This window comes from Carcharodon carcharias, chromosome 3 (assembly GCF_017639515.1).
Source record: "Carcharodon carcharias isolate sCarCar2 chromosome 3, sCarCar2.pri, whole genome shotgun sequence".
Classification (NCBI taxonomy): Eukaryota; Metazoa; Chordata; class Chondrichthyes; order Lamniformes; family Lamnidae; genus Carcharodon; species Carcharodon carcharias.
Window position 1 is genome coordinate 159,910,335 of NC_054469.1, and position 25,608 is coordinate 159,935,942.

The 25,608-nt window shown below is 43.6% G+C and overlaps 1 protein-coding gene across 1 annotated transcript in view; it reads right to left on the reverse strand.

The window, feature by feature from the left end:
• LOC121276246 (adenylate cyclase type 2-like) overlaps positions 1–25,608 on the reverse strand; it is a 504,535-nt gene that overhangs the window by 198,116 nt on the left and 280,811 nt on the right. Inside the window, exons 6-7 of the mRNA XM_041184445.1 lie at positions 22,240–22,351; positions 21,996–22,123 (exon numbers count right to left, since the gene is read on the reverse strand). Of these exons, the coding sequence (XP_041040379.1) occupies positions 21,996–22,123; positions 22,240–22,351 (240 nt within the window). The remainder of the gene's footprint in view (positions 1–21,995; positions 22,124–22,239; positions 22,352–25,608) is intronic.

Consider the following 25,608-nt stretch of genomic DNA (forward strand, 5'->3'; position numbering starts at 1 on the left):
AAACATTGGCAGGTAGAATAAAGGAAAATCCAAAGTTATTTTACAAGTACACTAAGAGTACGGGGATATCTAAAGAAAGAGTAGGGCCCATTAAGGGCCATAGTGGTAACTTGTGTGTGGAGCTGGAAGACATAGTAGGGTTCTAAATGAATACTTTGTGTCGGTATTCACAAGTGAGAGGGACAACATGGGTGTGGAAATCATGCAGAAGGAAAGTGATATAATTAAAGAAATTAGCATAGAAAGGGAGGAGGTTCTAAGTGGCCTGGTAGCTTAACAGTAGATAAATCTTCCAGTTGAAATGTATCCCAGGCCGCTGAGTGAGGAAAGGGAGGAGATAACAGGGGCGTTGGCAATAATTTTCAATATCTGTCTGGCCACAGGAGAGGTGCCAGAGGACTGGAGGACAGCCAATGTGGTATCGTTATTCAAGAAGGGAGGAAGAGAGAAACCAGGGAACTACAGGCCAGTCTGTCTAACCTCAGTGGTGGCTAAACCATTGGAAGCAATTCTGAGGAACAGTATTAATATACACTTGGAGAGGCAGGGATTAATCAACAACAGTCAGCATGGTTTTGTTAAGGGGAGGTCATGTCTGACCAATATGATTGAATTTTTCGAAGAGGTGACCAGGTGTGTACATGAGGGCAATGCATTTGATGTAGTCTACTTGGACTTCAGCAAGGCTTTTGATTAGGTCCCGCATGGGAGACTGATAATGAAGGTAAGAGCCCATGGGATCCAAGGCAATTTGGCAAATTGGATCCAGAATTGGCTGAGTGGCAGGAAGCAGAGGGTGATGGTCAAGGGGGGCTTTTGTGACTGGATGCCTGTGTCCAAGTGGGGTTCCACAGGGATCGGTGTTGATTCCCTTGCTGTTCGTGGTATATATAAATGATGTAGACTTGAATATAGGTGGGTTGATCAGTAAGTTCGCAGATGACACTAAAATTGGTGGGGTGGTAAATAGTGAGGAGGATAGCCTTAGATTACAGGAGGAAATAGACGGGCTGGTCAGATGGGCTGATCAGTGGCAAATGGAATTTAATCAGATAAGTGTGAGGTGATGCACTTGGGCAGGACAAACAAGGCACGGGAATGCACAATGAATGGTAGGACCCTGGGAACTCCCAAGGACCTTGGCGTGCATGTCCACTAGTCCCCTAAGATAGCGGGACAGGTAGATCAGGTGGTTAAGAAGGCATATGGTATACTTGCCTTTATTAGCTGAGGCATCGGATATAAGAGCAGGGAGGTTATGCTGGAACTGTATAAAATGTTGATTAGGCCACAGCTGGAATATTGCATGCAGTTCTGGAATCCGCATTATAGGAAGGATGTAATTGCACTAGAGAGAGTGCAGAGGACATTTACCAGGATGTTGCCTGGGCTGGAGAGTTTTAATTATGAGGAGAGATTGCATAGACTGGGGTTATTTTCCCTGGAGCAGAGGAGATTGAGGGGGGACAGGATTGAGATGTATAAAATTGTGAGGGGCATAGATAGGGTAGACAGGAAGGAACCTTTCCCCTTGGTGGAGGGATCAGTAACCAGGGGGCATAGATTTAAGGTCAGGGGCAGGAGGTTTAGAGAGGATGTGAGGAAGAATGTTTTCTCTCAGAAGGTGGTGGGAATCTGGAACTCACGGCCTGAAAGGATGGTAGAGGCAGAAACCCACATAACATTTGAGAAATACTTGGATGTGCACTTGCAATGCCATGGCATACAAGGCTATGGGCCAAGTGCTGGAAAATGGGATTAGAATAATTAGGTACTTGTTTGACCGGTGCAGACTTGATGGGCCGAATGGCCTTTTTCTGTGCTGTGGATCTCTATGACTCTATGATTATCCAGATAGGGGGGGCGGGGGTCAGACATTGAGGGGTTTGGAGGGGTGGGGGTCGGACATCTGGAGGGGGTGGGGGATTTGGACATTGGAAGAAGGCGGGCTCTGGATATTTTGGTGGCTGAGTTTCGGACATCTGGGGGGCTGGAGTGGTCAGTCATAGGGATGGGTTGGGGGTGTTGGACACTCAGGAGGCTGTGGAGGGCTGGAATTTCGAGGGGGTGTGGGTCGGACATGGGGGGGAATGAGGTGTTGATTTGTGGGGTGGTGTCAAGTGAGGAATCCCGTAAGGGCGGGCAGAATCCCATGGTGGTGGTGGGGGGGTGGGGGGGGGGGGGTGGTTAGTGCGTGCGGAATACCTTAGGGGGTGCAGTTAGTCGGGGGTGGTGGAGTCCCCTCGGGAGGTTGGGGCTCTGGGGAAGTCCTGTGAGGGGAATCAATCATGGTCTTTACAATAGTTACCCAGAAGTTAGAAGTTTTAACTCTTCTAATTTTTTCTGGGTAACTATTGGCATAACTCTGCCGGAACCATCTGAAGTTTGCAATTTAAGCCACATTTTTGCAGCACAATTGTCCAGAGGAAGTGTGTACTTCTGGGCAATTGCCACGCAACCCTCACCTGGGAACCTACCAGAGTTATTCCCCAGCACATCTTTGGGGAACCCCCCAGATCCAACGCTGGGAGGCTCAGAGTCTACACACCATTATGTTTGTTCCTTTTTTATGTATTTTAATGCTTGAATGCAATAAATAATAAAAAAGAAAGCACTTTCATTCTTGCTACCGAAAATCATTATTCACATTATTTTCATTCTTATCCAATGAGTGCTTTTCAACTTTCAAAGCATAAATGTTTTATGCAATAGAATGGGGACAATTATAGAAATGTAAAAAAAGGATATTTATGTTTCAAAACTAAAACTGATCAACTGTTTTTTTTCCCCTCTGAGGCTATCCTTCTGTGCTCATTCCTGTTTCTCTGGCTTATTTTGTTTTCTGCTCAATTTTTGTATCCAGACAATAGTCAGAATGTTTCCTTGGAAACAAAAAAAATGTTGAATATTAGGGTAGATTTTACTAACTAGTCCTCCTGGCAGAGTGCTTGCTATAATTGCACACATGTTTGCATTTCTACTGCAGAGATCAGAGCACCCTGCAAAATGTTCTACTAATTTGCTTGAAACATCTCTGTTAAGTGCTCTTTAACTGAAACAGAGAAAAGGGGATTATAACAATACCCCAGCTCAGGATGAGATAAGATATCTAATGTTAGCCAGCAGCAGGTCATCTGAAAATGAATGCTGGGGTTACTCTTTACATGCCAAAATTGCACTACTTCATCATTGAAATGGTCCAAGATGAAAGACGACATGTCAGATCCATCAGAAGGCTTCACAGCTGGGCCCCTCCATTATACAATCAACCTGCAGAACCTGTAACTCTTTCGAGTACAAACACGTTTCCATCTGTTTCAGATGAAGTTACATTATTTCATAGTTTGCCATTGTGAGATTTGAACTCTTGATCTTGGGGTCCACTTGGCTATTCAGGCCAAGCTCTGCAGAACCTGTATTCTTACCTGACAATGACCAAGGATAATCAGCACCACTTCATACAGCTATACGTCAGCTGCAAGAACACTTGTAGCCAACATAGAGAAGGCCAGTGGCAATCAAGGTCAGCATTCCCTTCAAGGATTCTGCCTTTTTATTCACTTGAGATATCAACCATTGTGCTGACCACACATGTGGCAGATGGTGACCTAGACATTGGCTCAGATTGTTAGCACATTCATCCACACACTGTATAAGAATGTAACAATGATACTACTGCTAAATGGCCCAGCATTGCTGTATTTTCCAAAGTAAAGGTGACCATTGATAACAGGAGTATAACCACCTGGTCAATGTGAATGCGTTGTCTGCTTGAGTTTTGGTACACAGGTGTACGTGATGAGGCAGCCCAGGTATTAGACTTCATGCCCAATTATAATAAAGCACAATTGGAGCTAACAGCTGTGCAAAAACTGGCTGTTGCAAGGTAAGGGTTTCCAGCTGTTGGTAATGTCCTGAATTGGGGGGATGGGGGTGGCAGGGGTTTGGCTGTGTTTGGTTCTGGAAGCTGGGATCAGTTCTAGAGGTTGGTTTGGGTTGTGGTTTGGTTCAGAGATTGGGTTCAGGATCAGGATAGATCAGCAGTTGGGAGTGAGGGACATCAGAGGTCAGGGGCCAGGGAAATCATGGGTCATGAATGAGAGACATCAGGGACAGGAGTGAGTGGGGTCAGGAGTGAATGGGTTCAGGGATCAGGAGCAAGAGAGATCGGGGGTTAGGAACAAGGGAGATTGTGGATCAGGGGATCAGTGATCAAGTCTCAAATGTTGGCAATGTGGGTCTTGGGAAAGACCAATCTCTTCCTTTTCCCCCAGATTCCATATTCATGATTAACTGACTTTACTTCTTGGCTAGACCTAGGAGGTGATCCTTCACCCAGGTTTCCTTGAGTGCAAACAGTGTGGTCAAGTTTACAGGGCCCGGAATTGTAGGCCCCAGGCCCAGAATTGTCTGAATTCAGGGCTGGAGATGGGTCAAAACGGGGTTGGATCAGATTGGTTTCAGCTCCTGGAGATAGGGTTGGGGCTGGTATCATTGGGGGTCTGGAGAGTGGGAGATTGGGGACTGGGGCTGGGAGATCAGGGGTTGGCCTGAATGGAGCTGGCATTACCACCAGCCATATCAGGACAATCTAAGCTTTGGAGAGGGGGCCTCAAAAAGGCATTAGGCTAAGTATTTGCACATCCAAAGAGCCTAACTCATTCTTAACCTGTTTCAGACATGGGTGAAAGATGCATATTGTTATAACCGGTTCCCAGGTGAGGTTCCCCCAGTTTATTATGATCCCAGATAAGGTACCCCAAATTGTTATACTTCCGGGTGAGGAGGGGTGAATTGTTTCCCCTTCTATGTTCAACCCCCATAGTTGTTTGCAACAAGGTTAATTTTAAAAAGATCCCTTCCTTGATGGATACCTTTTCCCAGTCCAAATACACTTATGTTTTAAAGGGAGCCCATTAACCAGGCCTTCTTGAGCTAAAGAATGACTGAGTTTATTACTTACTAAAACATGAGAAAAAAATAAATAAAAACGCAACACACATACACACAGATTAGGAATGAAAAGTGAGTCCAGAAATAAAAGTTAAAAAGATATACGAATCAGTCTTTGGCTGGTCCATGAGGAGTAGATAATGAAATGTTGCGGCTGTTAAACTGTATGTTTCGGGTTTGGGGCAGGTGAGCAGTTGGTTTGAAGATTCTTGGTTCTGCAGGTCAGATGAAAGGAGTTGCCCTGTTTCCTTCTTGACTGTGGCTTTGCTGATTTGTGACTTGCTCCCACAAATCAGAGAGAGATTTTTTTTTTTACCTGCATTTGATGCCGAGTTGAAGTTCTTCAGCTGTGATCATCACAGCACACCCTCACACAGCACACACTAGAACAACAGACTAGCACACAGAGACCAAGGTTTTAGTTGGCTTTTAACACCTTTTCTTGTGTATTACTGGAAGGGAAAAAACATATCTTTCACCTAGATCTGCTTCCTTTTCAACTCACATCATGTCCACAATCTGGGATATAACTATAGGAGATGGTTTCTGCTGAGATGGTAATCAGCCTTCATTATCTCCACAACCACAAGAGATTACAGTTCAGTTTTTGCATTGTGTCTTTTCCTTTGAAGTGTCTCTGTCTGAAGTAGGCCTTGACACCTTTCTAGGTATGACATTCTGTTATCTGGGCTCATTGATCAAGTGCAATCCACATAGGAATTTTCCAGTAAGTGGTTACTTTACAGACTCAGCCAGCTTTTGCTTGTATATTCTTTTCTTTAAAAAAAAACATGTCTTACTTAAAAGTTCTATATGTCCATAAGTAATTCGGAGCTATGATCCATAGTCATGACAATATCATATTTCCTTACCAAATATGGCAAGCACCACATCCTGGCCAAAAATGTGCATATGCTTCCTTCCCAACTGTACTAACTTGACAGAGCAGACAGGTTTCCACAAAAAACGGAGCTTTTTTAGGTGCTACATGCTCAATCAGGGTTGTCATCAGGAAGCCCCACCCCCTGCTTAAGGCTCATCGGTTGGAGCCTCCAAGGACATCACATGACCCTTGATAGAGAGCAGGAGAGACTATACTTTCAGATATTACATTCCCCCACTTTAGGTTATTTACCGTTTCTATTAACAGGGAACATCTGAATATCTAACAATATATACATATATACAACTTCAGGAGATTAAAGATTCAGTCTCTGAGGTGCTCTCCTTATGCGGCTAGAGCAGCATATCTCTACCACTTGAGATTCATTAACAGGATCGTCACGATGAGGAACTGCAGCAATTCTGAGTTTGGCAACTCTACAGAGGCATTGGGAATGTCTATTTTAGGTTGATCTGTCACCTCAGGAATTGATGGTTCGACATTAATCACAGGCAGAATAGTTAATTGTTGGAATGTCTCTCTATCCTGAATATGGTCCACGTGTTTACGAATAATTCTATGTTCCAATTGCATTTGGAAAGATAGTGGACCAGTCTCTGAGACAAAGGTTCCAGGAACCCAATAAGATCCACTTCCAAAATTTCACACGAATATGTCTCCCATACTGAATGTGCGAGCTTTGCTGTGAATATCGTGATTCAATTTTTGATTATTCTGACTCCTCTCTACCTTTCCCTCTAAATCTGGAAACACCAGACTTAACCTTGTATGTAGGCAGTGTTTCATCAATAATTCAGATGGTGTTGAACCCGTAGTCGAATGTGACATTGTACCATAACTGAGAAGAAAATGGGGTAGTGAAATTTCTAGTGTACATTCTGATAACCTCTTCATACCAGACTTGAAATTTGGATAGCACTCTCAGCTAAAAACCATTTGATGTGAAATGGTAAGAGGCTGTTCTAATATGCCTGATTCTATTCAGATTCATGAATTTCTGAAACTCTGTGCTGGTAAAGGCTGTACCGTTATCAGAAACAACAATTTCAAGGTATGCTAAAACAATGATGCAGCTTGTCGATAGTTGCACTCGATGTTGGTAATTTGACTTCATATACATCCATCCATTTAGAATGTACATCTGCAACCAACAAAAACATGATCCCTAAGAATGGCCCTACATAATCAGTACGCAGTTTAACCCAGGGTCGACCAGGCCACTCCCACAGATGCAGGGGAGCTGAAACAGGCAACTTCTGTTGTTGCTGACAATGGACAGAGTGCTTGACCATGCTTTCAATGTCACTGTCAATGCCTGGCTACTAGGCCAGGCTTTGCGCAAGGATTTTCAACTTTGATATGCCTGAGCACTGTGAAGCTCTGTCAAGAGTGGTTCTCTACCTTGTGAAGGGACTACAATTCTTGATCTCCACAACAAAATTTCATCTTGACAGCTTAACTCTGTTTTTCTGGCATGCAATGGTCTTAACTCTTCTGATGCAGGCTGTCAAGAAGGTATAATAATTCTCATAATGTTATTGGAATTTATTGTAAAATAGAGTAAGAGTGGGATGTGTCTATATGTGTCTGTGAGAGATTTAATTGAATTAGAGGCAGCTGGTTTGGGTGATTTGATCTAAGAAGAGGTTAGGTTTGAAATGTTAATTAGATAAACAGGGAAGTTTAGAAACATAGGTGTTGAGGGAACATTTGCATTTTGAAATAAACCAGACTAGATTGTTTTTGAAGGAGGAGTGAAATGTGTCACCTAGCCAGCTGAAATTTATAAATGGTGTGTTTATTTTTTCCAAAGATTATTGGTAAAACTCAGTGCTATGAGAGGGTTTTATTATCAGGGAGATAAAGTCCAAAGACATAGTGAAACAAGGGGTATTTGCATTCAAAGAGAAAGATATATATTAAGCAGGAGCAAGGGCTGTGTGTAAGGGAAGGAATTTTTAAGATCTTACAGGTGTGTAAAAAGCCTTCAGCATCGATGCCCCAAGCTGCTGCCTTCAAAGGACTGAAGTTCAGAAAACTCACTTGGAAGTCAACTTGTTCAGGGTATTATGTTTCTTTGCCTGGACCTTTTGAAATCTATGTGTCTTACTGTTGCCTTAACAAAAGTATAACTGGGAGTTAGATTAATTAGAGGATTTAGAAATGATCATAGTAGTAATTTGTAGATCTATGTATGTATTTAAAGTCATTTCTTTTAATAAATGTGTAATTTAGTTCTGTAAAAACCTATAAGAGTTATTACTACTACTATAAGAGTTATTACTACTGAATTCAGGGCACGTATCTCAAAATTTATAAAAATTGCACAACAAGTTGTAGCAGTTGTTTCAAGTTTCCCTTTCATATTTGAACAACTCAGCATTTACACAGGCAAATTTGACCATCCTTGCAAAACAAGATCTCTGACTTTCGACAAGGTTGGATTACTGTTCGTCCAATCTCTAATCACAGGTGAATAATCCAAGAATTTCAAATCTAACAGCACTTCTTGTGGCACAGGAGCACGTGCTATGCTATCTTGTAATGTGAGATGACTGACTGCGTCCGCATTTGCTATTGTAAGCCAGGATGGGACATAAAAGTATACTCATACACAGATAATATCAAAGTCCAACATTGAATTCATGATAATAGTATTGGCAGAATATCCTTATCCTCACTGAATAAGCCCATTAATGGTTTATGGGCTGACATAATGGTGAAATGTCATCCATGCAGGCGGGGGGATTTCTTTCCTCTGAATACCCATAAACCTTCCTTTTCTAGCTAGGAATAACCCTTCTCAGCTGTGGAGACATAGCCAATGGGCGTTTCTGATCCATCTTCCATTCTATGTGATAACATGGCTCTTACACCATAAGGAGAGGCATCACATGTTAATACCAACTCTTTTGATGGGTTGTAGTGTACCAATAAACTCAATAAATGTAACAGTTTCTTTACTTTCACAAAGGCTTCTTTCTGTTGTGAATTCCACGACCAACAAGTGCAATGGTACCAACACATTGATATGTTAAGTAAGAAGTGATCATACCCAGGAAGGACCTGAGTTTGGTTACATTGGACGGTGAGGGTGCAGCTTTTATTATCTGAACTTCTCTTCTACTGGGAGCAAACCCATGGCATCCACCCTGTGACCCAGGTAAATAACTTCTGGCACTTGAAATGTGCATTTTTCCTTCTTTAATCACATGCTGGCTTCCATGAACCTTCTTAACACCTCCTCCAGGTTGGCCAAGTGCTCAGTTTCGGTCGACCCTGTGATCAGAACATCATCTAGGTTTACTAATACTCGGAGAAGTCCTTGCAAAAGACTCTCCATTGTTCTTTCGAAGATTGGACATGCAGACAATACTCCAAAGGGTAGATGAGTGTGCTGATAAAGACCCTTGTGTGTGTTAATAGTCACGTATTCTCTAGACGTGCTATCCAGTGCTAATTGTTGGTAGGCATGGCTCATATCCAATTTTGTACAGGATTTGCCTCCAGCCAGCTTTGCATATAAGTCATTTACCCTTGGAATGGGATACCTATCTAGTTTGGCTGCCTTGTTTACGGTCAATTTATAGTCCTCACAAATGCATATGGTTTGGTCAGGCTTAACCATTGGAACTATGGGTGCTGCCCATTCTGAGAATTGGACAAGCTGGATGATGCCCAGCTTTTCTAACTGGCAAAGTTCTGCATCCACCTTCCCCTTCAATGCATCACGCATAGGTTTGGCATTAATAAAATGTGGTGTTACTTGAGGATCTACATATTTTTTGCTTGCTAGCTTTTAACTTCCATAACTTGTCCCGAAATGCATTGCCATATTTCTTTGGCAGTTCAGGAACTTCTCCTGTTTTCAGCTGAAATATCTCAGACCAGTTGAGCTTGATTTTCTGTAACCAGCCTCGGTTTGGAAGACTGCGTCCTTCTCCTTTCACTATTATCACAGGTAGCTCTGGGATGTCTGTTGCCTACAAGGCACTGGTACTGTGGCGATGCCCTTTACCCGAATAGATTCTCCAGTGTATGTCTTTAATTTAGCAGTTGTTTGCTCCAGGTTTAGTGGCTGGGTATCTTCATTAAGGTATTTGAATGTGTGCTCTTGCACCACCGTCGTTAAGGCTCCCATCTCCACCTCCGTTATTAGTGGCTTCCCATTAACTTAGATTGTGACTGTGGTAGGTTTGGTTTTTAAAGTGGTTACGTGATACAAATGTCGTTGTCAGCAACTTCAGGTTCTACTGTATTTTTTAACTCAACCATATTGGTTTGCTGCTTTATCAAAGTTGAAAATCCTTGCGCAAAGCCTGGCCTAGTAGCCAGGCATTGACAGTGACATTGAAAGCATGGTCAAGCACTCTGTCCATTGTCAGCAACAGCAGAAGTTGCCTGTTTCAGCTCCCCTGCATCTGTGGGAGTGGCCTGGTCGACCCTGGGTTAAACTGCGTACTGATTATGTAGGGCCATTCTTAGGGATCATGTTTTTGTTGGTTGCAGATGTACATTCTAAATGGATGGATGTATATGAAGTCAAATTACCAACATCGAGTGCAACTATCGACAAGCTGCATCATTGTTTTAGCATACCTTGAAATTGTTGTTTCTGATAACGGTACAGCCTTTACCAGCACAGAGTTTCAGAAATTCATGAATCTGAATAGAATCAGGCATATTAGAACAGCCTCTTACCATTTCACATCAAATGGTTTTTAGCTGAGAGTGCTATCCAAATTTCAAGTCTGGTATGAAGAGGTTATCAGAATGTACACTAGAAATTTCACTTCCCCATTTTCTTCTCAGGTATGGTACAATGTCACATTCGATTACGGGTTCAACACCATCTGAATTATTGATGAAACGCTGCCTACATACAAGGTTAAGTCTGGTGTTTCCAGATTTAGAGGGAAAGGTAGAGAGGAGTCAGAATAATCAAAAACTGAATCACGATATTCACAGCAAAGCTTGCACATTCAGTATGGGAGACATATTCGTGTGAAATTTTGGAAGTGGATCTTGTTGGGTTCTTGGAACCTTTGGCTCAGAGACTGGTCCACTATCTTTCCAAATGCAATTGGAACATAGAATTATTCAAAAACACGTGGACCATATTCAGGATAAAGAGACATTCCAACAACTAACTATTCTGCCTGTGATTAACATCGAACCATCAATTCCTGAGGTGACAGATCAACCTAAAATAGACATTCCCAATGTCTCTGTAGAGTTGCCAAACCCAGAATTGCTGCAGTTCCTGATTGTGTCGATCCTGTTAATGAATCTCAGAGACTGAATCTTTAATCTCCTGAAGTTGTATATATGTATATATTGTTGTATATTCAAATGTTCCTTCTTAATAGAAACGGTAAATAAACTAAAGTGGGGGAATGTAATAACTGAAAGTATAGTCTCTCCTGCTCTCTATCAAGGGTCATGTGATATCCTTGGAGGCTCCAACTGATGAGCCTTAAGCAGGGGGTGGGGCTTCCTGATGACCACCCTGATTGAGCATGTAGCACCTAAAAAAGCTCCGTTTTTCTGTGGAAACCTGTCTGCTCTGTCAAGTTAGTACAGTTGGGCAGGAAGCATGTGCACATTTCTGGCCAGGATGTGGTGCTTGCCATATCAGGTAAGGAGATATGATATTGTCATGACCATGGATCATAGCTCCGAATTACTTATGGACATAAATAACTTTTAAGTAAGACGTGTCTTTTTTTAAAGAAAAGGATATACAAGCAAAAGCTGGATGAGTCTGTAAAGTAACCACTTACTGGAAATTCCTATGTGGATTGCACTTGATCAACGAGTCCAGATAACAGAATATCATACCTAGAAAGGTGTCAAGTCCTACTTCAGACAGAGACACTTCAAAGGAAAAGACACAATGCAAAAACTGAACTGTAATCTCTTGTGGTTGTGGAGATAATGAAGGCTGATTACCATCTCCTTTGGTTATATCCCAGATTGTGGACATGATGTGAGTTGAAAAGGAAGCAGATCGGGGTGAAAGATATGTTTGTTTTTTTCCCTTCCAGTAATACACAAGAAAAGGTTTTAAAGCCAAGTAAAACCTTGGTCTCTGTGTGCTAGTCTGTTGTTCTAGTGTGTGCTGTGTGAGGGTGTGCTGTGATGATCACAGCTGAAGAACTTCAACCAGGCATCAATTGCAGGTAATAAAAAATCTCTCTCTGATTTGTGGGAGCAAGTCACAAATCAGCAAAGCCACAGTCAAGAAGGAAACAGGGCAACTCCTTTCATCTAACCTGCAGAACCAAGAATCTCCAAACCAACTGCTCAACTGCCCCGAGTCAGCTCCACCCGAAACATACAGTTTAACAGCCACAACATTTCATCATCTACTCCTCATGGACCAGCCAAAGACTGATTTGTATATCTTTTTAACTTTTATTTCTGGACTCACTTCTCATTGAAAGTTGTAACCAGTGGAGTGCCATAAGGATCAATGCCACAGCCTCAATTATTTACTATATACATAAATGATTTGTATGAAGCGACCAAATGTATGATTACTAAATTTGCAGATGACACAAAGATAGATAGGAAAGTAAATTCTGAGGAAGACATAAAGAGTTTACAGAGGGATTTAGATAGCTTAAGTGAATAGGCAAAAAATTGGCAGATGTAATATAATGTGGGAAAATGTGAACTCATCCATTTTGGCAGGAAGAATAGAAAAACCGTATAATATTTAAATGGAGAAAGATTGCAAAACTTGGCCATATGAGGGATCTCGGTGTTTTGGTACATGACTCACAAAAAGTTAGTATGCATGTACAGCAGGTGATGAAGAAGGCAAATGGAATGTTGTCCTTTATTGCAAGTGGAATGGAATATAGAAGTAGGAAAGTTTTGCAACAATTGGATAGAGCATTGGTGAGACTGCATGTGGAGTGCTGTGTACAGTTTTGGTTTCCTTACTTGCATTAGAAGTAGTTCAGAGAAAGTTCACTCGACTGATTCCTGGGATGAGAGGGTTATCTGATGAGGAAAGGATGCACAGGTTGGACCTGTATCCTTTGGAGTTTAGAAGAATGAGAGGTGATCTTATTGAAACATATAAGATCTTAAGGGGAATTGACAGGGTGGATGCTGAGAGGATTTTACCCTTGTGAAAGAGATTAGAACCAGGGACACTTTAAAAGTAAAGGGTCTCCCACTTAAGAGGGAGATGAGGAGAATTCTTTCCTCCCATGGGGCCTTTGCCTGTGGAATTGTCTTCCCCAGAGCGCAGTGGAAGTAGGGTCATTAAATTTTTTTAAGGCTGAGTTAGACAGATTATTGATTCACAAGGGTGTCAAAGGGTGTAGGGGGTAGGAGGGAAATTGACATTGAGGCCACAATCAGATCAGCCATGATCTTATCAAATGGCAAAGGAGGCTTGAGGGACCAATTGGCCGAATCCTTCACCTAATTTGTATGTCCGTATGTGAGAGATGATCCATACCAGAGGCTGAGTTGGAAAGGCTGTGCAATTGCACATGGTGTGGGGAGTGTTGCGGGTGCTTGTGGTTGCGTAAGATGTATCTTTGTTGGGTCTCCAATGAAAGTGAAATTTTCATTTTTATTTGAATACCGGTTGCCTGTTAATTCATGTATAATTTGTGTTGGTTCTGATTCCTGTTAAAGTAAAAGCTACAAAAAGTGGAATCTTGTTGGTAATTTCTTCCTTTGGGGTTCATTCAGTAAATTTGGTTATTTTGGTTTACGTTCATGGCCATGGCGATCATCGCAAAGGATTAATCAGTTGCCTTAATATTATGAAAAATTGGACATTTATCTCTTTGCTGTTGTAGGATCACATGAAGAATTGACTACCACATTTCCTACTCAACAATTACCACTACATGCCAGAAGTGCTTCACTGGCTGTGAGCCTCTTTGGGATGCTGAAGGCCATTGAAAGCATTATATAAGTGACAGGTATTGTTATTTTGCTGATCAGCAAGAAAGAGGGTACAATATTAAAGTAATCACAAAGAGAGGAAAGCAGTGGTTTAGACAAAAAGTCTTTGAGAGTAGTCAAAAAGTTGAGTCTTCTGCCATACTTGAAAAACAATAATATTAAAAGTAGCTAGTATGAGCAGAAGAATGGGTTTAGATGAAGTGGTGAGTGTAGAAAAAATCTGAAGAGCAAAAATTCTTAATTTCTTTGTTAAATCATTCTCTCATTCTTGAAGGGTTAGCCGTCATATACCAAAATGATATTATGTTATCATCTCATGAGAAAACATGTTAAATACTGTCCATTCAAGAAATCCACTCAGATGATCCTCCTCTGCTCCTAAATTGTATTTCTAGCTGTGAGAGTCAGACCACTTATAATGAATGATAGGCTATTGCCAGAAATGGAGAAAGAGAAGACAAAGAAGGGAAGGGAGAGTCAGAGATGGACCAAGCATGTGAACCTGGGAGTTGGGTGGAAATTGGAAGCAAATTTGATTAACTTTTCCAATTCCTATATCAGAGGTCATTGGCCTGAAACATTAATTATGCTGTGAATTTTATGCCTCCCCCCACTCCCACCAATGGGTTTTTAGGCGGGTTGGGGTGGGGAATTGAAGGGATGGGATTCTCTCTGGGTTCCTGCCTGCCCTGACCTCACAAGGACTTTAAGCTGGGGTAGGCAAGGCCTCAAACAGGAAGCCTGCACCCACCCCAATTGAGGCCCTTAAGTAGACAATCAATGGCCACTTAAGGGCTGTTTCCTGCCCAGCTTTAATTTTTCGGCTGGTAGGGAGATTGAGCCTCCATGGGGAAAGCCTGAAATACATTGAAGTTACATCCCGGGCGGGAAGGCCGGGGTTGGGAAGGCGCCTCCATCAGAAGCCCCCTTCTGGGCATGCCTTACACCATTAAAGTCTGGCAGCCTTCAGACCTCCCTTCCCTGCCCCTGGCCTCTCCCCCAAGACCCCAATCACACACTTCGCCCAGGCCTTCCCTACCCTCCCTGCCCTGGGACTCCCTGAACGTACCTGGGCCTCCGGTTCCTGGACTTAGAGGGGAATCGTCCTAGACTTACAGTAGTGGGTGGGCCGCAATGGCGGTTCTGATGCTGTATTGTCCCAAACCCGCCACATTAATTATGCATTCCAGGAAAACACCTTTTTCATGGTGGGCAGTTTTTCATTCGCCCGCTATGTCATCACCTTGCCACTGCATCACGGTGAACGCCATATTTAAATTGCAGCCACGCACATACCTCTCAATGTTTCCAGCCCAGGACTGCTGCATGGAAGATATGGCCCTGAAAGGCAAGAAGACTGCAGACCCAAGTTCAATTATACGTTCCTCGAGCACCTTTTGGACGCAGTGGAGGCTCACCGTGATGTCCTCTATCCCTGCTCTGGCCACAGGATGGGCAGCAATATCAACAATCCGGCTTGGGAGGTGGTGGCAGTGGTGGTCAGTGCCAACACCCTCCAAAAAAGGACAACCACCCAGTGCTGAAAGAGGATGAATGATCTCCTCTGTTCCGCCAGGCTAAGTCATTCACCTAGTCACTCTCAACTTATACATTCACAAACCCATCACACATCCACAGGGCCCTCACTCACTGCCAGTTCAAGGAACATCACCATTCATTCTCTCACACACACATTCTTTGTCCTCATCCCATCCATGGGATCACTCATCACCCACAAATGCCAGGCATACTTATCATCTGTCCTGGCAGGTGTCCTGCTTGTGCTCTCTCTGTCTCTATTCATGCAGGACAAGCTGGCACACAAGAGGGAGAGGTCACAGACTGGTGGAGGAATGCCTGAAGCCAAGCTCCTCATGGACTTTGAAAACAGAGCCAACCAGCCGGCTGGCAACAATCGGGACCATTCCTGTGCTGACGGCGAGGTTGGTGATGCTCTACAAAATGAGGATCCAGCAGCGCAACATCCATCAGACAACTGTGCTGTGAGTGATGTGTCCTGTTTCACAGGCCACTGCCATGCACTAATTATCTCCCCTTGCTTTCACAACTGGGAAACAACCAAGAGAGACCATGACCCAGGGCCACCAATCAAGCCCCGAGGGAAGCTCAGGAGAGGAATCCAGTGAAACCCTCCCTGATGTCCCGTTACAGTGGCAGAGGCACACACCTCGGTGGGACCTAGCTTTAGAGTAGCAGGTGGTTGCAGGGAGTTCCCAGGACATGGAGGACTGCTGGAGGCCAGAAATTTACTGAATCCAAATCAAATGACGAGCCTCTGGAGTCGATCATGTCAGAGTTGCTGGAACTCAGGACCATCAGGAAGGGATGTCCGCTGCACTCCTCAGATTGTAAGGCACGATGGAAGAGGCCCTCTGCCTTCAGTCTGAGGTGATAGCGCTGGCAGGCCAATGAACTGAGGTCAACACTGGGAGGATGGTGGCCGCCATGGAGACCTTGTCCAAGATATTGGTCCTGCACTGCTGCGCGGACTGAACTTCATCGCTGATGCCATAGTTGGCCTCCAATGGTGTGTATGCGAGAGGGGTGTGGGGCAGTCCGATCTCACTCCAGTTTCATTTCCTCCTCAAGGAGTCAGCCAGGGGCTCTCGAGCATGCATAGGGAGGAGGATCAGCAGGTGTACCGTCAGGGTGACTCCAGGAGTGTCCGGTCCATCCGAAACCCCTCTTCCTGTGACCGCAGCAGCTCCAGCTCCACAGGCTGAGGGGGTTGCCACTGCCACACAGCAGGATCTCAAAAGCAGGCTGGGACCCTCCAGGTCTCAGCCCTCCACAGGATGCCTGCCAAGATCATCACAGACAACAGAGCTTTGCAGTCAGCAGGCTGCCTCCACCTCTGCTGTGGATATCTGGGGGAGCACCAATAAGTAGCGGCAAGGTTAGGAAAGTTAAGGAGACGGGTACGGGCATGGGTGTTACTCACTGATGCCTGCACTTCGATGTTGTTTGTCATTGCTGCCAGAATGTTGTGGGCAGGCGTTACAGAGTTCCGTCATTCTCTTTGTGTGCTCTCAGCACCTTTAAGGTGGGGCTGGCCCCCATCTCTTCAGCATCTGTGACCAGTGACACTGCTGCTGAAGGCAGGCAAAGGATCAGGTGCTTTTAAAGTTTCATCGCTGTGTCTCCATGAAATGACCCTGATCACCAAGTGCAGGCGAGCTGCCCTCGGTCAGCCAGGAGTCAGATAGTCTCAGAGGCTAACTGAAGATCTATGGAGCTTCCTCACTGCATGTTGTCATCATCCTCCTGGAATCCAGTGACTGTTAGGGCGTCCACTGCATCTCAATGACAGGAGCAATATCACAGAGGGTACGTGTGTTGCCATAAGCTATATTGGAGTCGTGTTCATAGGTGCAATGTGAGGATCCATGGTGTCTCCACACTGCATGTCGTCATCATTCTCTAGCAGCTATGAGGGCCTCCCAAGCACCTGCCTTGTCTAACCAGTGCGAAGGCCTCATTGCCATCATCCTAGCCTTCAAGGACTTCCTCGCCTTCATCACCATCTTCCTCCTCATCAGAGGAGACCTCCAGCTCTTGCATTTCCTCCTCAGCCAGCTCCTCTCCCCATCGCAGTGCCAGGTGTAAAGGGCGCAGCAGACGGTGATGATGCGTGACACCCACTGTGGACTATATTGCACGGCTCCACCAGTGAATCTCCACCAGAAAATCTCATTTTCAGCATCCCGATGGTCTGCTCCACCAAGTTGCGAGTTGCAGCATGAGCCTCATTATACCTTCGCTCTGCTGCAGTCTGAGGCCACTGCATGGGTGTCATCAGCCATGTCCTCTGCGGGTAGCCCTTGTCCTCTAGGAGCCAACCTGAAGCCTCTGTGGACCCCGCAAGATGTCAGGGATCTGTGACTGACTGAAAATATAGGAGCCGGGACACTCCCTGTATGCAGGATATGTTTGTGGTTATCGCACACTAGCCGCACATTTAGCAAATGGAAGCCCTTGTGGTTGACATAGTTGACCCCTTGTTGCAATGTCGATCTGAGTGCCAGATGAGTGCAGTTGATCGCACTCTGCACCTGTGGGAAACCCAAGACCTGAGCAAATCAAATTGTTCTTGCATCCTGGCTCTCTTGGTCCCAGGCGAAATGCACAAAGCTGTGAGCCCTTATGAAGACGGCATCCGTGACCTCATGGGTGCATTTGTGGGTGGCGGCTTGTGAGGTCGCCTGTGGAGCCCTGAAAGGAGCCACTGGCATAAAAAATTGAGTGCCGCTGTCACTTTCATGGCCACTGGCAGTGGATGCCCTCCATTTACCCATGGCACCTAATCCTGCAGCAGCCAGCAGATGTGACTGACCAGTTCCCTAAACATGCACAGTCTTCGGCAACACTGGTTGTCAGTCATCTGCAAGAATGAAAGGCAGGGTCTATAGACCCTGGGTCTAGCTGGGCATCGACCAATGATGGCTTGCTGTGGCTCTTCAGTAGTGTGTGTGGACCCCCAGCTGCCCCTTCTTCCAAAGGGTGCTGCTCCTCTCTCTGTGCAGCCAGGCACCCCAGTCGCTCTCTTCTGTGAGCGCCTCTTGTCATGAAAATATAATAATTTTCATAATATTATTGTAATTTATTGTAAGGGTAGGTTAATAGTGGTTTTTGGATTAATGTGGGTGTAGGTGTGTCTGTGGGGGGGTTCAACTAAATTACAGACAGCTGGTCTGGGTGCTTTGGTGTATCAGAAGGGAAACTAGGCTTGAAGTGCTAAATACATAAACATGGCTGAAGTTTTAAAATGGGAGGGGTGAAGAACATTTGAATTTTTAGCTAAAACTTAGTAGTGATTTTCAAAGAGATGGTAAGGTGTTACACCTAGCCAACAGAGGCTAAGCCAAACAGTGTGTTTATTTTTCCCAAAGATTACTGATAATATGAGTACTATGAAAGATTTATATTATGGAAAAAGTAAAGTTGCAAAGACATATTGAAACAATGGGATTTACATTAAAAAGGGGGAAACGTGTATAAAGGGGATGAGGTTATGTGTGAGGAAGAAGGCATTCTAAGATCCAACAAGTATGAAAATCTCCAGCCTCTATGTACCAAGCTGCTATCTCCAGGAACCAAAGTTAAGAGAATCCATTTTAAATATCACTGACCAGGGTATTGTGTGCTCTGCCTGGGTGTGTTGAAATTTAAGTTGTTTTACTGTTGCCTTAACGGAGGTGTAACTGGGAGCTAGGTTAATTAGGGGATTTTGGAGTTATTATAGTAGTAATTTGTAGACCTCTGTATGTGCTTAAAATCATTTCTTTTATTAATAAATGTTTAATTTAGTTTTGTAAAAAAAAAACTTCTCAGAATCAATGGACCTATTACTACTGAATTCAAGGCACACATCTCAAAATAAAAATACAAATTGCAAAACAGTTGTGGCAGCTCTTTCAAGTTTCCCTCTGGGATTTCAGCAGCTCAACATTTACCATCTGCTGTGTCATAACACTCCACCAGTGATTGCTCCAATGGCCAGCTTTAGCAAAGAGATTGTACAATTTACCCAGTCATCCAACTGTTCTGCAGTCCATTAAAATGCTCATTAGTTTGCAGTCTGTGCCCAAGGGGTGAAAAGCTCTGGAGCACTTGGTTGCACTTTCAAGCCTCTGCGTTGCTTGAGTGGGCAGATAAGCTAGAGGCCCGACTCCACGCATGTCAATGTGGCTGTGTCTGAATTTTCCCAGCTGCAAAGGAATGGTTGCTTTATACAAGGTTTCCCAAATGCGTGGCCACTTTTCTCCCCCCCACCCCACGCGTGTTTGTGCACTACCTTCAACCGCAAGGCAGCCCTTGCCCCTACCCCTAAGTCACCACAACTGCAGGGCAGCACTTGCCACCATCCCTCAACCTTGAAGTCCAACAGATAACCTGGACAGGCAGTCCGCAACCGTGTACTCACCTTCGAGTTCCCCTCAAAGTGCAGCCCGACAAGTGCACACCTTATATATGCTATTGTGAAACACGCAGATGATCCAACGGGAGGGAGGATGATTGCGGCGGGCTGGCTTTTTCCTGATAATGTAGGTGTATTATAGTGAGATTCCTGACATCCAATGGTGGGGAACGCAGCCCGCCATTTTTTTCTCTCTCCCTCACATCTTAAATAGTGGGGTGACATTTGCTATCTTCCAATCTTCAGGAACCATTCCAGAATCTATAGAATTTTGGATGATCACCAATGCATCCACTATCCCTATAGCAACCTCTTTCAACACTCTGGGATGCAGAGTATCCCGGGGACTTATCAACTTTCAGTCCCATTAATTTCTCCAATACAGCCTTCTAACTTACGCTAATTTCCTTAAACTCCTCATTCTCCCTAATCCCTTGGATCTTGAAATCTGGGTGGTTTTCTGTATCTTCTTCAGTGAAAATAGGCACAAAGTAATCATTTAGCTTCTCCGTCATTTCTCTATTCCCCATTATGAATTCTCCTGACTCTATCTTCAACGGACCCACATTTGTCTTAGCCGAACACTTACTTTTTACATACCTACAGAGGATTTTACAGTCTGTTTTTATGTTTTTTGCGAGATTGCATTCATATTCTATTCTCCCTTTCTTTATCAGTTTCTTGGCCTTCCTTTTCTGTATTCTAAAAACCTCCTAATCCTCAGATTTACTACTACTTCTGGCAACTTTATAAGCCTTTTCTTTTAACCTTATACAATCCTTAACTTCTTTTTCAGCCACGGTTGACTGACTTTTTAGGGTTTTTGCATCTTGAAGGAACGTATAGGTGCTGTAAGTTATGTAATAACTCTTTGAAGACTATCCATTGCCTATGTACAGTCATACCTTTTAATGTATTTTCCCAATCCACCTCAGCCAATTTGTCCCTCAAGCCTTCATAATTTCCTTGATTCAACTTTAACACCCTTGCTTCAGAGTGAACTACCTCACTTTCAAACACAGGGCAGAATCTTCGGCTCGGCAAGCAGGGGTGGGTGTAAAGTGGCGCGCAGTGATGTCGGGTGTGCATCCCGACATCACCGCGCGTCATTTGGATTTTCAGCTTTGCTGGCGCAGCTGAGTCAGCTGTGCATCCACCGAACTGTCATAGGCCTATTAGGCCATTTAAATATCAATTAAACTAATAAATTGAGCTGCCCTTCCAACCTTAAGGTTGGCGGGCAGGTGACGAGCTCAGATGACCTTTGCATTTTTCATGGAACCTCATCCGTAGGCGGGATGAGGTTTCATTGAACATTTTTAAAGTGTTTTAAAAGTTTTTAATAAAATTAATGGACATGTCCCAGCTCATGTGACAGTTTCACATGAGGGGACAGGTCTAAAATTTTTGTTTACCTTTAATCAATGTTTCATAAATGAAACTAATCTCCCTGAGGCACATTGGTGCCTCAGGGAGATTTCTGCGCTCTTTCGCGCACATGCACAAAAGCGCGCACTCCCGCCACAGGGAACGCCCCCTCCCACCCACACAGAAAGTGCACAGCACTTCTGGGTGCGTGTCACACTGGATGGGCCTTAATTGGCCCGCCAACATAAAATGGCAGAGTAGATCCGATTGGGGGCGCCAATTGGGCCCGTGCCCACCCCCACACAACCGCGCATGACGGGGGGGAAATTCTACCCATTATGTAAAATTCTAACATATTATGGTCACTCATCCCTAAAGGTTCTTTTACAACAAGATTATTAATTAGCCTTTTTTCATTACATAATACTAGATATAAAATAGCCTGTCCTCTAGTCGACTCCTCAACATACTGTTCTAGAAAACCAAACAAAGCTGAGATTGTCAACTCAGAGACATGGGAAAATCAAACTTGCAATCCATTACTATGCAGGTGTTGCAGATTGGCATTCCAATGGATTGTGTCATCTTATCAATGCCAAAGCTCATAATAACTTATAAAACATTACCTGAAGGCACTTACCTCTGTCTTGTGTATATTTTCAGTTCATTTATTCAAAAAAAGTTTCATAAAACACATATTACAGAATGAAGTTTGAAAGATGACACCCTCGAAACAGAGGTACATACTTCCTACCAAGTACATATACAAGCTTATAACAAGCAGCAAAGATTACCATTTAGGAATCCATATATACTTTTAGTAGTAAGACAATTGCTGCAAAATCAATTTGACATTATTTCTATTCCTAAAAATGGAAGAGCTTAGCTGTAACTTACTTTATGGCTTCGCACATGTCCAACCCCATTTTGACACAGTTTTTGGCATGATTTGGTAGGGATATTGGTAAACCGGAAACACAGTAGTAGCAGTCCCCTAAAATCTTGATTCTCATACAATCATTTTCCTGAATAAAGCCAAGGGTAAAAGTCACTTGTCAATGCCAATGCATGATAATGCATGTAACTTTCAAGGACTCAGATTCACAGTAGAGCCCTGCTTGTCAGGGTATGAGCTCCTTACCTTTGCAATTTGATCAAACTTGCCAAATAGCTCATTGAGTGTGTGCACAAGCTCCCCAGGTGAACACTCACTGGCCAGACGTGTGAAACCCACAATGTCAGCATACAGTATACTGTAAAAACATAAATATTTGAAACATTTGAATTTCATTGCAAATCAAATTAGTAAAGTAGCACTACAGCATGCTCTGCCTATTAATGGAAAAATCTAGAGAAATTTAAGAGTGCAGTAATATATAGGCTGGCTGATCCAAGTTAGACTGCTGACTGCATCCCATATCGGACTTTGTGACATAACATGTGCAGTTAGATGCATGCTCAGAACTCTGCTTCCTGAGTGTTGTAATGGTAGAGCAAAACCCGCTTATTCACCTGTGCCCACACCATTTCCCATGGACTTAAACACTCTTTTCCTGTGAGACAGCCATTCACTTATGCTTCCCCTTACCTAGTATCTTGTACTTGCAGCTCAATTTGCAGCAACTCTACACTGGGGAGAGCAACTACAGTTTGGAAGATTACTTTTCTGAATGTCATACATGTGTCACCCTGATCTCCTTGTAGCCTGCTGCTTTAATGTGTCATCTCACTCTTGCTCTGGTTTTGGCCTCCAATACCGTTTCAACCAATCTTAACAGAACCACAATTACATCTTTCTTCTGGGTAATTCTTCTGGCAGTCCTCTGATCTGATCATAGGTATGGGTGGGGTTGCTGACATCCAGGGAGAGTGAGGTGAGTTGTAATTTCAATTGTAGGTTATTTGGTAGTTCTTAGTTTTGCCTGAGAAGTGGCAGTGGTGGGGGTGGGGTGGCAGTTGTGGTGTGCCCATTGTGTTGACCTGTCTGATCACTTTTTGAAAATGGCAGATCCTCTTTATATTCTCACCAATTCTATTTTCATTTCAAACCTCCTGCGTCTAAAATTCTGCCCAATCTTTTTCAATCTCCTATAATGTTCCCATCTTTTCTTTTCTGTTCACCAATCTCATGCCTTTGCTCCATTTTAGCTATTTGCATATTTTGTTTAATTAATGGCCAAGATTGTTCTGGAGTCGGACATCTTACAGTAATGCCATATCAGTCAAATTGCATTGCATATGTTTCGGCTTTGAAATCTTTTGACCACAAAATTTCCGGAAGTGCAAGGCTGATTACAGCATGAGAAGGGAGGTTATTTAGGGAGGTCAAACAGTTACAGGGATTACAAAATAAATGGGAATATATTAAGAGGGGTAGATGAAGTGACAGATCTTGGTGTACAAGTACACAGATCCCTGAAGGCAACAGTTCAAGTAGACAAGGTTGTAAAGAAGGCATATGGAATGCTCTCCTTAATTGGCAGAAGTATAGAATATAAAAGTAAGAATATAATGTTGGAACTGTATAAAACATTGGTAAGGCCACAACTGGAGTAATGTGTGCAGTTCTGGTCACCACATTACAGGAAGGATGTAATAGCTCTGGAGAGAGAGTGCAGAGGAGGTTTACAAGAATGTTGCCAGGGTTAGAAAAGTGTAGCTACGAGGAGAGATTGGATAGGTTGGGGTTATTTTCCTTAGAACAAAGAAGGCTGAGAGATGACTTGATTGAGGTGTACAAAATTTTGAGGAGAATAGATAGTGGAGAGGATAAAATTGTTTCCCAGGGTGGAGAATTCTAGAACCAGGGGACATAGATTCAAGATAAGGGGCAGAAAGTGTAGGGGGGACATGAGGAAGAACATTTTTTTATGTAGAGGGTAATGGGCGTCTGGAATTCGCTGCCCAATTGGTGGTAAAGGCAGAAACTCTAACTTTTAAAAAGTGCCTGGATCTGCACCTTAAGTGCTGTAAACTGCAGGGCTATGGGCCGGGTGCAGGAAGGTGGGATTAGAAAGGGCACCTGGGTGTTCTCGGGCTGGCATGGACACGATGGGCCAAATGGCTTCCTTCTGTGCTGTAACTTTTCTATGGTTCTAAGGGCATGAGGCATCTTGGATCTTGGCAAATGGTGGGGCAGAGAGTGTATCTCTTTAGCCAATGAGATTAAAGATTGAAAAATAGAAGGACAGAGAATGTGTGGAGGTGTGAATTAATGTGGATTAATTCCATGTCAAATCCTGTAAAGAAAGAGAAAGAGAGCAAAAGATTGGATTATAAGGGAGAAAAAAACAAAGAAAATTGTACAAATTTAAAAGTTGACATTTTTCAAATTTCAAATAATAATTCACAATCTGAAGGAATAAAACTTTAGGCTTTTAATTATTCACTTCCTGGTCAGGAGAAATGATTGGCAATCATTAACAATTATCACATTGTTAAAATTGTACTTACGTCGTTAGTTGCTAGACAATTGTCTGCAGTGAGATTAATAATCAACTTTGTGACTGTCATGGGAGGTTAAGAGCAAAATGCCATTTTCACAGATTATCTCTTCCTTACCACAGGTTGCTAGCTGATTTGAACATTAATAATGGTGTGGGTTACTGCAGGTGTTCCTCAGGGTAATGTCCAACCATCTTCAGCTGCTTCATCAATGACCTTCCTTCCATCATAAGATCAGAAGTCAGGATGATCACTGATGATTGCACAATGTTCAACACCATTCATGACTCCTCAGATACTGAAGCAATCCATGTCTAAATGCAGCAAGATCTGGACAATATCCAAGTCTGGGCTGACAAATGGCAAGTAACATTTGTATCACACAAGTGCCAGGCAATGACCATCTCCAACCAGGGAGAATCTAACCATTGCCCCTTGACATTCAATGGCATTATCATTGCAGAATCCCCCACTATCAACCCCCTGGAAGTTACCATTGACCAGAAACTGAACAGGATTAGCCATATAAATAAAAACTGTGTTACAAGAGCAGGACAGAGGCTAGGAATCCTGCAGCGTGTAACTCACCTCCTGGCTCCCCAAAGCTTGTCCACCATCTACAAGGCACAGGTCAGGAGTGTGACGGAATACTCTCCACTTGCCTGGATGAGTGCAGCTCCAACAACACTCAAGAAGCTTGACACCATTCAGGACAAAGTAACCCACTTGATCAGCACCCCATCCATAAGCCTTCACTGTCTCCACCACCTACGCACAGTAGTAGCAGTGTGTACCATCTATAAGTTGTACTGCAGGAACTCACCAAGGCTCCTTAGACAGCACCTTACAAACCAACGACTGCTGCCATCTAGACAGACAAGGACAGCAGACACATGGGAACACCACCACCTGGAAGTTCCCCTCTAAGCCATTCACCATCCTGACTTGGAAATATATCGCCGTTCCTTTACTGTTGCTGGGTCAAAATCCTGGAACTCACTCCCTATCAGCACTGTGGGTGCACTTACACCACATGGACTGCAGTGGTTCAAGAAGGCAGCTCACC